Source organism: Bacillus rossius, chromosome 6, assembly GCF_032445375.1.
Source record: "Bacillus rossius redtenbacheri isolate Brsri chromosome 6, Brsri_v3, whole genome shotgun sequence".
NCBI lineage: Eukaryota > Metazoa > Arthropoda > Insecta > Phasmatodea > Bacillidae > Bacillus > Bacillus rossius.
The window spans coordinates 55,274,561-55,290,931 of NC_086334.1; the positions used below are offsets into that span (position 1 = coordinate 55,274,561).

Below are 16,371 nucleotides of genomic sequence, written 5' to 3' on the forward strand. Positions count from 1 at the left end.
ACAATCCTTATTATTGAGTTCCTATTCTTTTATAATTTGGGCTTCGCACCTCGTCTCAGCGTGGTTGACCTTGGGCGATTTCGGAAACCCACTGAAAACCAATTCACGATCGTTCTACTGGGTTCGAGACCGGGTCCTCACAATATCAACACCAAATTTCTACAACCCTGCCAACTTGCCTTGTTGGTTTAAGTGCTAGCTTTTAAGATTATGGGTAGAGACCTGCAAAATTCGCGGATTCATTCGGTGATAGGCTAGAATTCAAACATATATACCTCTTAAATAATTTTGCTATTGGCTTACTGTTCATTTGGACGAATCTCAACCAGTTATAAACCCTCAACCAAAGAAGGATCGAATCACAGACAAACCAGCTGAGACGACTTACAAGTTGGCAGCCAATTAACTTGCGTTATTTGCCCGAGTGTACAGGGGTATGTGCAGTCTATCCTGAAGGCCATCGAAACCGCGAATTTTGCAGGTCTCTAATGATGGGTTATTCACATCAGCATGTGCTTGAAAAACTCGGGCATATATGACGTGCTGTGGTACTTCACAACGCAAGCAACGTGCCTACTCTAAGGAATTGTTGGTAACTTTCCAAAATTATGTGACGGAAGTTATTAACCTAAACAGATGCATGGGGAAATGCATCATTAAAATATTGTACATTTCTTATATGGATTTAGAAGAGATCCATTAAGACATGGTAAATGTCCTACGGAATACCATTACACTTTCAGGAACATTTGTTAGACAGCACTGTGTAAGTGAATGGCTACGAGGCTGTAGACAAGGGTGTATGTACGTGTATGTTGTTGGTCAAGAGTGGTAAAGGGCGGGTGTTGTCCGCGCAGGGCGGCAGGGCGACCGCGGCGCGCAGGGCGAGATGGGGCCGGCGGGCCCGCCGGGCGAGCCGGCAGACCGGGGCGACCCCGGCCCGCCCGGGCCCCCGGGAGAGGCCGGCGCCCCCGGCGGTCCCGGCGAGCGGGGCCCCATCGGGCCGCAGGGCCTGCTGGGCTTCCCCGGGCCGCAGGGTCCCGCCGGCCAGGCCGGGCCCAAGGGCGAGCGCGGCTTCAACGGCAACAAGGGCGAGCAGGGCAGCCCGGGCCTGCAAGGTACTAACTACCCTTCACCACAGGGGCGCAACAACAGGGGGGGCAAGGGTATTTCCCCCACCCCCTCTGAAACCTTGAAGTGGGGGCAAACGGGGGCAAAGAAAGTGCTGTGTAATCAATTTTTAGATAATAAAACTGCTTAAATAGCACCATTTTCCACCTTGAAATACAAATTTTCCCGGGGGAGGACCCCCGGACCCCCCGCTTCAATAGGGGAGATCGATGATTCTTTATAAAAAGGTATATTGCCCCCCTCCCCCTTTTGGAAATTTAGTTGTTGCGCCCCTGCTTCACCAGTCTCCCTGTCTGCTGTTACCGCTGTCCTTCGTCTCATCTCTGGACACTTCTTTCTCATGCAAATGTATCTGAAACAGTGGAAAATTTGGAATGAAGATTTTTGGACAAAAAAACATTTTCCATTGTAATTCATCACGAGCATGAGTTTATAATATTCAATAATTATTTATGAGGAGTAAGAATTGAATTACGCAGTCTTGTTTTCACTTTTTCTTTTTACCATTTAAAATTAAAAATATATTCTTTCTTTTAAGCACAACTCATAATTTTTGTTTTGGAATTCATTGTTATTTATTGTGACGGACTGCTACAAATAGTTTTTCATGTGAAATAATAATTTTTGTTTAGCTACGAATTATTTTACTTTGTCAGAATAAATTATAGTCTTTAAAAATAAACAAAATTTTAAACTTATTGTAAATAAATATTGTTTGCAAAATAAAATTTTAATGTAAAGTATCATATAATGCAACATTGCAACAATAGTCACAAATTACTTTGTACTGCAAACTAAGCGTGAAACGGGCTATAGTTAGGACGAATTTTAAAAAAATAACACAAAACTTTGAAGACTCAGCTGTTCCTTTGATATAAACACACTTTATAAATGAAACTGATGTTCAACTGGTATGTTTCTCTCAAGGAAGTAAATCGAATCTCTTATTGCTGAAAAAATATTTCAGGTGCCTTGTTACTCACGCCTTAGTTGACATTGACGAATAAAAGAAATGTGCTTGATTGACTTCTGTAGGCTACTAGCTGATCAAATGGACATTATTTTGTGACCAACTCACCAGGTTTATCTAAATTAAGCTTTAAATAGGTTGCTCAATCGTGCGTTGAGAATCCAAAACAATAAAATAAAAAATTCTGTAGTATTTAAAATTAGTAACGAGTATTGAACACAAATTATAATATTGCAATAAAAATAAAAATTACCTGGTGAATTGTTCCTTATAAATATAATTTTTAAAATCATGTACTCATTGACTAATACCTCCATGAACCAGAGTGACTGTAACTTGAGGGGGGAAGCATTCTTTTCACAGACAAGAGAGCCCAACTTCCGATCGTGCATCTTCGGTTTTTTTTTTTTTGTTCATTGTAAATAAATATGGCGGTGTTGATAAAAGGATACTAATGGTCGGTTAGGTTAGCTACATTAAAAATACTTAAAAACATTGTGGACGGTTGATTTGGTTAGGATAGCTACATAAAAGATTCGGAAAAAAACATGAACTTCGGGGAACTTCGGGTTTTGGCTCTCTCGTCTGTGAAAAGAAGGCGTCCCTAAAAAAAACACCGCTCTATAGACTAATACCTCCATGAACCAGAGTGACTGTAACTTGAGGGAAGACACCCGCTCCATAGACTAATACCTCGATGAACCAGAGTGACTGTAACTTGAGAGACGACACTAATACCTCGATGGTGGCAGGCACTCCGGGCGAGCAGGGGTCGCCGGGCCGCGTGGGGCTGACCGGAGCGAAGGGCGCCAGAGGGGAGCCGGGAGCACGCGGGGAGAGTGGCATCATGGGAGCCCCTGGCAGACCTGGGGAGCCCGGCCTGGCGGTGAGTGTCCCGCCCGACCCCGCCCGATCCCGCCCGACCCCGCCCGTAACCACACGGGACGTCTCCGGGAGCTTCTGTCACCCTTTCAATCAGTGTTTCATCCTTTAAAATAATACATTATATTTGCATTGTTTAAACAGACCATGACGTGTGTAATTTTAAGCTTACGATCTTATTTTTCCTTCACTGTTAGAAATCACAGTAAAAAGTTCTGTTTTTTTTTTTTTCCATTTAAGGATGCACCTTAAATAAACTAAGAGTTTTTCGCAGTTCCAGAGGGCTGGATCTTTGTAAAAACTATATCAGATTACAACTTTTGTAAACAGAATAAACAGACTCATAAAATTAATAAGAGTGTTTTTGCTTTGGACTCAAAAATGGTTTTTGAGGGATTTTTTAATACTTCGAGATGATACCTGTGTTTTAATGTTTAAAGTAAGTAAATAACTGTAGCTTAATGAAAATCCCTCGATGATTTGTAAGCATTAATTTTCTTATATTTGAGATGAAAAATTTTAACAGAGCACGAGCTATAGCGTCTGCTTGACAGAAAGACAAAGTAGTGACAACATCAGGGTTCCTTTAAACCTTTTAGGCATAAAAGCCTAAAAATTATATCTGTTAAATAATCTGTGCACCGATTTTAGTCGGTATATTGTGTTTATGTCAGAAGATCTTCGTCGTTTATTTTTTTACCTTTCCACCATTGACCAAGACCAAAAAATTTTACCTTTCACCAATAGATGAGATGATTCTTGTGGTCTGCTCCAACAGAGTTTCAGCTTAGCACAGTAGCGGTACAGACCTGCTGACAGGTCTTCCAAACAAAAAATATATATTGCAGATATGAGTCCAAAATAGTAAGAGACACACCACAGATATATTACTAAAGTTGATACCATTATCAAAAGTTTTTATTAGTTATGACTAGGGCCATGCATATTTCGCGAAAAGATTCTGAGACTAGCTGAAAGTTAAAACAATGTATCATCGCTTGTGTGTCATGATTGGAAGAGTTTCTTTCAGGTACATGTCGATTGTTAAACCGCCAATCAAAGCTATTCAGTGCGGAAGCAATAATCAAACGCGTCCTGAGTGGCTCAGCCAAATGAGGCAACGACTTCTCTCGCCGACGGCCGGCCAATCGCAAGGAAGAAACCGTTTGTGCGGGTACACCTTGTTGCAGTCTAACAGGCGGTCTGACTTCTTCGCGAAACAATGCCTGCCCCTAGTTATGACATTTTAATTAGTAGAATAATTAAATGAGTGTATTTTAATTGTGATATGTTTATAATGTAGAATGAAGCGCTGACTAGCGTGTGTGGATGGCGCAGGGCCTGCCCGGCAGTATCGGCGCCCCTGGACCCATGGGTAGTCCCGGCATCAAGGGCTCGGCGGGCGACGCGGGGCGGCCCGGCAACCAGGGCCCGCCCGGTCAGGCGGGCGCCCCGGGACCCGAGGGCCCCAAGGGAGACTCCGGGTCCGAGGGACCCACGGGCCCGGCGGGTCAGCCGGGACCTCAGGGCCCCGCGGGAGACAGGGGCCTCCCGGGCCTGCCCGGGTCCGCCGGTCCGGCCGGGTCGCGAGGCGTGCGCGGAGCGACGGCAAGTACTCTCTCTCTCTCCCTCCCTCTTTCTCTTCGTTCCTCAATTGTTTTCTCCATTCCTGGTTTGTTTCTTGCCTTCCCTCTCTCTCAACACTCTCTCCCTCCCCTGTGTTTCTTCATCCGTCTTTTCTTTCTCTTCGTTCCTCAATTGTTTTCTCCATTCCTGGTTTGTTTCTTGCCTTCCCTCTCTCTCAACACTCTCTCCCTCCCCTGTGTTTCTTCATCCGTCTTTTCTTTCTCTTCGTTCCTCAATTTATTGTTTTCTCCATTCCTGGTTTGTTTCTTGCCTTCCCTCTCTCTCTCTCTCTTTTCCTCGCCTGTGTTTCTTCATCAGTCTTTTCTTTCTCTTCGTTCCTCAATTTATTGTTTTCTCCATTCCTGGTTTGTTTCTTGTCTTCCCCCCCCCCTCTCTCTCTCTCTCTCTCTCTCTCTCTCTCTCTTACGCCCATATACACTTCAATTTGACAGTGTTATATTTGCAGATTTTTTTTTTAAATTACCCTCCATCAGGATTTGAATCGTACCCGAATGTATTTTGAAACAGTTTTTTTTTTACGTGTGTAGATGCAGAGGTGAATGTGAAATGTTACTGAAGTTCTTCTCAGCAACATAATTTACTAGGGTAAATATTATTTTGTTTAAGTTGACAGTAAATTAATTGCAGTTTTTATTGTGGAATGCCACATTTGTACCGCATGTAATAATGGTTGTTCAAAACTGCTTAAAAAAAAATGAATTTTTTTTTTATTTTAAATTTGATATGATACTAATTTTTATAAAATTGTTGTATCCATTGTATGTTCATATTTTCCTCGTCAAGTTGCTTAAGTAACAGATTAGCTGTTTTCATGTGAAAAGGTTTGCTGGAAAAAATGTTTCAAAGTATTTCCGAATGATAATTTTCAATGCCATACAATTATGTTCCATGTGTAAAAATAATAGTGACTTTGAAGTTCCTAAATATTTTTGTCTTAAGCATTTTAATGTTCGCAAATTAGTTCTGTAATAAATTATTAATTTCAAAAGTATAAACTTGAGTATACTATACATAAGACTAGACAACAAAATAATTGCGACCTTTGACATCCAAGGTTTAGAAGTAAATGAATTAAGAACAGAAAAATGTTTAGAGAGAAACATTGTGTATGAAAAATTTTATGTACATGTTTATATACTGTCAGTTATTAGAGAACTTTATTTAGTGTTTTTGATTAAAGAATTTTGTATCTATTGAGGTTTTTTAGAGCAGACAGTTTCAATTCGCTCCGTTTTGTGGTATTTTCTTGTGAGATTCGAATATGCACCTGTGGTAGGCATCCTCCACTTGTCCTCCCATATGTACGCCACTTTAAGGGTATATTGGGAGTCGGCTTACAGATCGATTTTTACATTCCAGAGCAAGTAATATTAAGACAGAGCTGTCAAGTGATTACTTCCCCCCTTTTGATCAGGAAGGTGTTACAGCCTCAGCAAGACCAGACTAGACAGCTTTGTCATCACTCAGCTAACCAGACATATATTCCGACTTTGCGGCCGGCATTTCTCGACATTCCCCTCCCAATTTGCGCCCTTGAAGGGTAGTGTGGGAGTATCTTCCAGTTCTCTTTTAAACATTCCAGAGCTATATATTAAACAGAACTGGTAGGGATCGCTCCCTGTCGTTAGATCGGGAGGGTATCAGAGCTTCGGCACTGACCAGCGGCTGGGGCCACCAACCCAGCGTAGTCGCCGCCTCAGCCCCGTACCTCGCTCAGCTAACCAGACACCTCATAGAATTCATCAATACTCCCCCAGGCATATAATCCCGTAAGGGTGTGGTCCTGGTTAGGAGAAAGATGGATCTTTTACATGCCAGACACTGTTGCCAGTGCCCAACATGGGTTCCGAGAACCGGGAAATAGATTTTCCATTTCCAATCGCGGCATGTTACTGGTGAGTGCACGTCTATAACGAGAGGTTGAGGAGACCCATCCCAACTTCGGCCCCACCGACCCGCCCCCAGCTCCGCCGTGAACCCCCAGACCACCTACAGAGCTTCAGCTGACCAGACAGCTGGCCGTGTCCTCGGCAGAGCCACGAGGTGAGGTGTGGAGTGTGTGACGGCGGAGCGCGTGTTCCAGGGAGAGACTGGGCCGCCGGGGAAGGCCGGCAGCGAGGGCCCCCCGGGCCCGCCTGGAGTGTCGGGACCGCCGGGTCAGCCGGGCCAGCCGGGCGAGCAGGGCCCCGAGGGACCGTCGGGCAAGTCGGGTCCCCCGGGGATAGCGGGGCGGCCCGGGGACAAGGGGCCCATCGGCCCGTCCGGCGCGCCGGGCCAGCAGGGACAGCCCGGCATGCCCGTGAGTTCCTCGACTCCAGACCCGTCCTTCATCCGTGCAGACTAGATAGCATTTATCCATGCAGTACATTCACGGAGATTAGAGATCATTTATCCATTCAGTACATTCACGTAGATTAGAGATCATTTACCCATGTTATACATTCATGTAGATTAGAGATCATTAACCATTCAGTACATTCACGTAGATTAGAGATAATTTACCCATGTTATACATTCATGTAGATTAGAGATCATTTATCCATGCAGTACATTCATGTAGATTAGAGATCATTTATCCATGCAGTACATTCATGTAGATTAGATACAATTCATCCATGCAGTACATTCACGTAGATTAGAGATAATGCACCCATGTTATACATTCATGTAGATTAGAGATCATTTATCCATGCAGTACATTCACATAGATTAGAGATAATCTATCCATGGAATACATCACATAGATTAGATATTATGTATCCATGCAGTACATTCACGTAGATTAGGGATAAGTTATCCATGCAGTACATCCTCATAGATGAGATATCATTTATCCATGCAGTACATTCACGGAGATTAGAGATCATTTATTCATGCAGTACATTCACGGAGATTAGAGATCATTTATCCATGCAGTACATCCTCATAGATTAGAGATCATTTATCCATGCAGTACATTCACGTAGATTAGAGATAATGCACCCATGTTATACATTCATGTAGATTAGAGATCATTTATCCATGCAGTACATTCACGTAGATTAGAGATAATCTATCCATGGAATACATCACATAGATTAGATATTATGTATCCATGCAATACATTCACGTAGATTAGGGATAAGTTATCCATGCAGTACATCCTCATAGATGAGATATCATTTATCCATGCAGTACATTCACGGAGATTAGAGATCATTTATTCATGCAGTACATTCACGGAGATTAGAGATCATTTATCCATGCAGTACATCCTCATAGATTAGAGATCATTTATCCATGCAGTACATTCAAGTAGATTAGAGATAATATATCCATGGAATACATCCACATAGATTAGATATTATGTATCCATGCAGTACATTCACTTATTATAGGGATAATTTGTCCATGCAGTACATCCTCATAGATTAGATATCATTTATCCATGCAGTACATTCATGAAGATTAGATACAATTCATCCATGCAGTACATTCACGTAGATTAGAGATAATGCACCCATGTTATACATTCATGTAGATTAGAGATCATTTATCCATGCAGTACATTCACGTAGATTAGAGATAATCTATCCATGGAATACATCACATAGATTAGATATTATGTATCCATGCAGTACATTCACGTAGATTAGGGATAAGTTATCCATGCAGTACATCCTCATAGATGAGATATCATTTATCCATGCAGTACATTCACGGAGATTAGAGATCATTTATTCATGCAGTACATTCACGGAGATTAGAGATCATTTATCCATGCAGTACATCCTCATAGATTAGAGATCATTTATCCATGCAGTACATTCAAGTAGATTAGAGATAATATATCCATGGAATACATCCACATAGATTAGATATTATGTATCCATGCAGTACATTCACTTATTATAGGGATAATTTGTCCATGCAGTACATCCTCATAGATGAGATATCATTTATCCATGCAGTACATTCACGGAGATTAGAGATCATTTATCCATGCAGTACATTCATGTAAATTAGAGATCATTTATCCATGCAGTACATTCACGTAGATTAGAGATAATCTATCCATGGAATACACCCACACAGATTAGATATTATGTACCCATGCAGAACATTCACGTAGATTAGGGATAATTTATCCATACAGTACATCCTCATAGATGAGATATCATTTATCCATGCAGTGCATTCACGGAGATTAGATATAATGTATCCACGCAGTACATACACGGAGTTGATGGTTGGTTGAGGAGGAAGACAGCGGTTGTGGTGGTGTTCCAGGGCCCTCCTGGTGCCAGCGGACCCTCGGGCTCCCCAGGGGAGCGGGGGCAGAAGGGCGAGTCCGGGCCCCAGGGCGTCGACGGACTGCAGGTACAGTCGCTGCACGCAGCTACAAGCTGAGCACATTCGGTCATTGTTCCTCAGTGAGCATGCAGTTCATATCAAGTTTCACTATTCATATTTTAAAAATCAAATGTATTTTGGATATGGCACAGTTTCACATCACAAACACAATTAGCTGCTAAATTTATTTTAATTTTTTTACATTTAAATACAATTGGATATGTTGCACGGAGCGACTGCTCCCTGAAGCAATGTTCCTCAATTATTTACACATATTTTCAAATTTTGTTTCACAAGCACAAACAATTCCTTTCTTTATTTTTATATTTTATTTCAAAATATAACCTGAAACGTAATTATTACCTCTTGTTCTATCCAGACTACAGCTTTCTCTCGTTATATATCTTTAAGTGCGATATTTTTTTTTAAACAGCTGGAAAATATATTCTCGCCAATATTTGTTCTTTTTCAGGTCCTGGTGTCTGCTCACATTGCTTGTACTTGCGAGTTTTTGATTTGAATGAACTTGTGTTTGTTCATGTGTATTGAACGTGAGAAATTAAAAAAGGACAGCTAAATTTTACAAATCAAAGAAACCTAGATTTGATTTACCTTTGTTTAACTGTAAAGTATTTTATCCAAAAATGCAATTTTTTTACCTGTAGTACACACTCATAATTCATATTTCATTCGAGTATTATATATTAAAGAAAAATAATCGGTTAAAAAAAGATTTTTGTTTTTAAGTACCAAAATTATGTTGATTTACAATTTGATAACTTGTATACCTATGTAAGAAGGTTTTTAAAATTGCATAGTTAGAATAAATTCTGTATTTTATAATCCCACGAAATGCTTGATCAAGCACACAATACTTCTTAGTTGGTTTCTCGTAAGACAAGTGCTGGCGCGTGTTCTGAGGGCGCTGTGTGACGTCCACAGGGCGCGAGAGGCAAGCCGGGACCTTCAGGGCCAGAAGGGCTGAAGGGAGAGCGAGGCGAGCCGGGACCAGGCGGCGCGAAGGGACACAGAGGCCTCATGGGCCTGCAAGGTCTCCCCGGAGCTATAGTGAGTATCCCGCTGTCCATGGAATTGACGTCACCATGTCGATTCGCACATCAACACAAAACCAACTGTACCGCTACTAAAAAAAAAAAATTGTTTGCCGTTACACTGGTTTCGGAATCTTGCCAGGGCATTCATGATTTGTGTTCGTGCCGGTTCCTGCATCAGTTAAAGTTATTTGCAAACCACCGTTCCCTGAAGAACTTTGCAGCATTAACAGCGCACGTTTGTAAGCATAATAAAACCAAATCAAGTCCCGAGTATCGATTATTATATTTTTATCTTCCCCGTTTTTTTTTTTTCAATCATGTGCCAATTTTCATTATAGTGCGACAAGAAATATTATACGTTGTTTACAAAAACGTACTTCATACATGCAAAAATAATTCTATCAATGTGCTGTACAAATTCACAATAATGTTTTTTTTGTAGTATTACAAACTATTTCTTGGAAACTGGTTTCCAAAAGAATTTTTTATAAAGATACAAAACAAAAATTGTTTTGTGTACTGTGCCTGCACCTACCCCCTCCACCGAGGCCACAGTGATAATGTCTTCGTGCCACGGGGTTTGCGGGACGCAGTCATGTCTCATGGACAAGCAAATGAAACGTGTGATTTCTAATAAAGGAAGGTGTTTTTAGTTTGAGGTGTCCCCAATTATCTTCAGGCATAAACTCTACTCTTAAATGAGCACCTTCACCAACATAATTAACCCAGTTACCTATTCCAGACAAAGGCTTTGCTTATCTCAAAACAGACAGAAACTTCCTATTCAGTGCGCTCTACAACAAAACTTAGAGACTAAGACTAAGAGCTAAGCTTTATTTTTTAAGCTACAATGGCGTAACCAACAAAGCTGGTTTCAAGCCAAATGTCATAATGGGTAATGGCAACGTTGTGGCACACAAACAAGCAGTTTTTTTTTAAAGTGAGTCCGTCAGTATTTTAAAAGATGTCGTTTCTAGTCAGTGAGTTGTCAGTTCAGAAATGTGTTCATCGCTTACTTATAAAACTGAAATACTTTTTCCATGAATAAAATGCTGAATGAAGGAAATTTTGTAGCTAGTAGTTGGAAGGATGATTTTATAAAAAAAAAAAAAACCTTCAACACGCAAAAAAGAAAATGAAGATAATACCAAAATTTTAGTTTTATATGTCCATCGTCCATGGAATAAATTGTATTGTCCTGTAGGAAGGACTATGAACGACCAGAAAATAAATTACTTACTATCTAATTTACATAAATTATTTACGGGTGTAGAGCTTTAAAAATAAGTAATAAATGTATAACGATAATTTATAAAGAATAACTGTTTTTTCCTAGAATGGTTGAATTTGTTACAATGCTCTTGCTCTACATAACACAATGATTGCTCCCTTTTGGGGAAAATAAAATTACCTAGATGCCTGGTCTAAACGCCTGACATTGAACATGACCTGTTTAAATGTTCGTACAGTATCGTCGAAAAATAAATCTTGGTTGGAGACGCTTAACTTGGGCGCATGATTTTGTACATGAACTGTTTAAAATGCTCGCTGAGTATCGGAGATCAATACTTCTTGACTACTGACTGGATGTGTTTGACAACCTACTGAATGCGCCTGGCTACCAACGGGATGTGCCTGGTTAATCGACTTGCATGTAGAACTGCCCTGGAAATACATGTCAAAGCATGTAAAAGAATCGCTTCGCCTTCTAAGCCGACTGCAGAAAATCGAGAAAGGCTAGTGGTTGGTTTGTTTTTGTACTTGTAGAAATTTCATAATACATTTTTTATTTGTAACTTAGTTTTTTCTCGAATATGTCAATTTTTCAGTAATTTTAATTAAATAATTATTATTTTCCTATTTTTTTGCATCAGTCAATGATTGAACCGAGGGGATTTAATCAGCCAGTAAATAAATTGCTGAAATGTTTTAATATTTTTGGAATGTTTTCCGAATTTCTGGCTTAAAATTTATGGATTTTCAATATGGTGGCCAAATTTCAAGATGGTGGAGACCATGACAATACATTAATATTGCAATCTAGTGGGAAAAAATTAAACTAATATGGCAGCAGCACATTCTAGCAGACGAAAACATAATGTCGGCAGCGACCTCCAGCAGACAAAATCAAGATGCCCGCCATGACGTCATACTGTCTGATGTAATACCTGCCTTGCATTAGTGGGGTGAGGTCACTCAGCCGGTGTCTTCTGTGGAAGAAATATTCGTCGTCGTTTTTATGTTGCCCTCGCCAGGTTAGATCCGAAGACTTCATAACGATTTTTAATTAGAATATAATTTATTTAAAGTTTTAAGACATTTTTTAATGTTTCCCATTAAAATCGGATAATAACTACAGATTTTCAAAATGGTGACCCTAATGAAAATTGCAACAGTTATATAATAATTCAATATGCTGTAAGTTTTTATCCAAATTTTATTAATTAAATTTTATAAATGTTAAATTTTTTTCGCGATTTTTCTGATGGCAATTATAAATTTTCATAATGGTAGGCGTAACATAAAGTGCAACACAGGGGAGTGGGGTGTTATATGGTAGAAAGTTGTAGAATTCAAAATGGCGGAGTACTCTAGAATCCAAGATGGCAGGAAAACAATGGCAGAATCCAAAATGGTGGATCCAATATGGCCGCTAGGGTCAAGCTCAAAGGTCAAGGTCATATATGATGGCTTCTTTGACATCCCAATTCAATATGGCGGTAGGCTCCACAGGCTCCACAGTCATGAAGCCAGTTTCTGGAGGAAATATTATTTACTACTATCAATATTAACTTACGTCTACAAAAAATTATTAAAATACAATTACAAGAAAAAACTTATTTAACTGTTTATCTAATTGTCCTGGCCAACTATAGGTAGGGAAATGATGAAACTGCATTATATAAATACTGAGAGTTCCCTCCAAATCTTTTGAGGTTATGTTTACACTGAGAAGACATCACTGCTAGCATGCATTCAATCCAATTAGAATAATAAAACAGTTTTTCACTTACCAAGATATATCATATTACAAATTCCAGGAAAATGAGTCTTGATAAACATTAAACTGGAAAACCAGAATTGACTTTCAAACAAGTAAACTACACATAGCTGAGATTGTACTTGTCATAATAACTTATAACATAACTACTCTTTAGAAGACTAGTTGTGTTCTGATTGTGATTGTACTGCCACCTACGAGCAAGTTAGAAAATGAAACCTATATGCTAGGACAATGATCATTATCCTGGTTCAGAAATAATAAATCTTTTATTATTTTTTTAGCATAATACAATTTGTGTTTTTCAAGTTACAACATACCAAACATTTAATTGTGAATAATTATAACTGGTGTAAATTAATAAATTATCAGCCATTGTAACTAAATTTAATGTGCATTTACTACGTTGTTGGATGAACAGGCCAGTAGAATAGGCCCTAATGTTTTATATTGTTAAATAATTTAAACTAATTTAAACTATAAATTTTTATTATTACATTTCTTATCAAGCTAGAGAAGTAAGATAGAATGTATGAAGATTTTTTGTTAAATGTTCCCTATCATTATAAACATTTCACAGCAAAGTGACTTGCATTTTTCCTGTTTCGTGATATTTACCCCCATATTGGTGGGAGGCCCACTTTTTGTGTTTGGCCCCCTGCCCCTTCTTAATACAGGTCTGGCCTTGAGACCCCCTTTTTCTCTGGGTGTTGTTCAACCACCCCTCCCACCAGACCCCACGTGAGGTCCCGCTCCAAAATATTGGATAAATGGCCTAGAGCCCGCCAATGTGTAGTGTGGTCCCAGCTCACACCAAGACTGGGGACTGTCTCCAGGCACGAAGCCTGCCAACTCTCAGGTCGCGCCTTCGGGCTGGGTGACTGCGGTGGACCAAGGAAGGTCAAAGGGCTGAGGAACTGGTGAGCTGAGTGATCCAGGGGACCGAGATGGTGGCGAGCCTCTGTTCATGGCCAGAGCTCTGATGGCTTTCCCCGACTGCGTGCACGGCGTATTCCCGTATCCCCGCCCGTGGGCGCCTCGGAACGGAAAGTCCCAAAGGCCAAGAGAGCCTGAGGGGAATCTGTACTGTACATGTGCAGGAGAGTGACTTGCTTGCAGGGCATGCCGGGAGACAGGGGCTTCCCCGGTCCGGCCGGACCGCCTGGCAAAGACGGCGAGCCTGGACCCAAAGGTACGTGCAGCGCTCTGTTCTCTTCCGCGTGTTCCCTTGCCGATCCGCTTGCGGGCCAGTTTTAAAGGTAGAATCTTCACATTACAAATTATAGTTGAGTACTCAGAAAGATTTTAATTTTTTTTTTAATTACAGTACACTAAAAGCAATGTGGTTGTGCTTTGTTTCTTTAAATGTAAGCTTAAGTTTAAACAAAAAAAAAACAACAATAATTTTGCAAAGGTTTGTTCTGTGAATCTGCAACAATTTCGAAATTTAAACGTAAAAAATATATATATCTACACATAATTTGAAAATTCCTGTTTTAGCCATTTTAAATACTCACTCAAGTATATAACTACATATTATTTTCATAAACTGATTCTTAAAAGCTACTCCAATAGTTCCACATAGAACACTACAAATCTGTCTCTTTCACTTGATAAATTTGTCTAAACGTTTATCCTTACCAATATATGTGAACATCTGAACTAATTGTTGGTTTGTAGTCATTTTAGTGGTGTTTATTTTTAATGTTTGTGTGAATACTTAAAAAAGTAAAGTGAGGGTGAAACATGAAAGAGTAAGCCTTGTATGGTGAAATGTCTCTATTCCGGCATTCTATGGTTAGGCATATTCTGTAATCCGGCACCAATGGAGCTCCTCGCGTTTAGATTAATTAAGGTTGTTGACCTTGACCGCCAGGTCTCATTACTGCGCTAAGGCGCGTGTTTAGTTCGCCCAGAGTTTATCGTTACTGTCGGTTTTCATTCACATTCTCACATTCGGTGTTTCCCGTTCAAATTATATTGAGGTTCGTTATTCCGGCAAAATCGCTTGCTGTAATTTGCACCAAGCTTTCGCATGTTAGGGGGTCGTCCATTAATCACGTAATGTTTTTTTTAGCAAATTTTTAACCCCCCCCCCCTTCCTCCTAGTGATTTGTGGTGAGGTTTTAGACTAAATCACTTTGTATTTTTTTGGTACAAAATATTTTTAAAAATTTCAGAATACTATCTTTAAATATAGGTATAATCTAACTGTATTTTTGGAAAATAAGCACAATGATAAAAATGTGCAGACACACATTAAGGTTGCAGGTTTATTCTCTCCGGCATAAAAATAATAAAGGAAAGGCTTATATGTGATTTACGCGTGTATTCGGCGCCAAAATCACAGTCTTACTGGCGACTGGCAAGCCGAGCCGGGTGGTTCATGTTGCGGCGGGCGGGGATATTGTTGCCTGGCTACGGCGAGTCAAGGTCACGTGTCGCTTTTCGATTTAGTATAAATCGGGCGAAAAAATAAATACACGTGATATCTCTCTACCACCCATGTGATATTTCGTGATTTTTCACAACCCCCTCCCCCCCCCCCCCTTTTCGAGCCTCACGTGATTAATGGCCGATCCCTAGGACAGCCGTAGTCGGCCTGCAGGTCAATGATTTCAGCGGCTCAGCCACTTCACATGATCCACTCCGGTAACGCGCATAAACACTGCGTGGCTTCTGCAGTAGTAATACACGAAATATTACGTATTAGATGTAAGAAGGCATGCGAGTGTCCGTAATCATGATCGGTGACTCTAAAATGACATTTACTAAATTTGTCCGGTGATAGAATTAAATAATGTTCGCAGAATAATCACGGTCATCGTCTGAAGTAGCTTGGCTTCTGGGTTGTAGCCGCGTCGGGTGAATTATTCGCCGAGGACGCGGCTATACAACCCAGAAGCCAAACTACTTGAGAGAATTAAACACTGTAGGACTCTGAAGAAATTACTTCCCGAATCCAGTAACCCAATAACTAGAGACCGGAAAAATTCGCGGATTCATTTCGCGATAGGCTAGAATCCAAACTAGTTCAACTTCATGCTGCTTCAGTGATTGGACCACAGTTTACCTTAATGACCCTAAGCCAATGAAGAATACTCAACGGAAAAAAAAACAGCGAATCACGAGCATGCCAGTTGACAGGTGTCACGGATTAGTAGCCAATCAGCAAGTGCAATTTGCATAAGTACATGGAGGAACGTGGAGTCTATCCTATATGTCATTGAAACCGCGAATTTTTCCAGTCCCTACCAATAACTAGAGACCCGAAAAATACGCGGGTTCATTTCGTGTTATGCTAAAATTCAAATAATTATACCTTAGTGCTGCTTCTGTCATTGGTCCACTGT

At 40.4% G+C, this 16,371-nt stretch overlaps 1 protein-coding gene across 1 annotated transcript in view; it reads left to right on the forward strand.

Annotated features, from left to right (window-relative positions):
• The window catches only part of LOC134533445 (fibril-forming collagen alpha chain-like), a 108,704-nt gene that overhangs the window by 78,211 nt on the left and 14,122 nt on the right, over window positions 1-16,371 (forward strand). Inside the window, exons 22-28 of the mRNA XM_063370967.1 lie at window positions 858-1,118; window positions 2,854-2,987; window positions 4,322-4,591; window positions 6,714-6,929; window positions 8,900-8,989; window positions 9,905-10,030; window positions 14,138-14,210. Coding sequence (XP_063227037.1) covers window positions 858-1,118; window positions 2,854-2,987; window positions 4,322-4,591; window positions 6,714-6,929; window positions 8,900-8,989; window positions 9,905-10,030; window positions 14,138-14,210 — 1,170 coding nt within the window. The remainder of the gene's footprint in view (window positions 1-857; window positions 1,119-2,853; window positions 2,988-4,321; window positions 4,592-6,713; window positions 6,930-8,899; window positions 8,990-9,904; window positions 10,031-14,137; window positions 14,211-16,371) is intronic.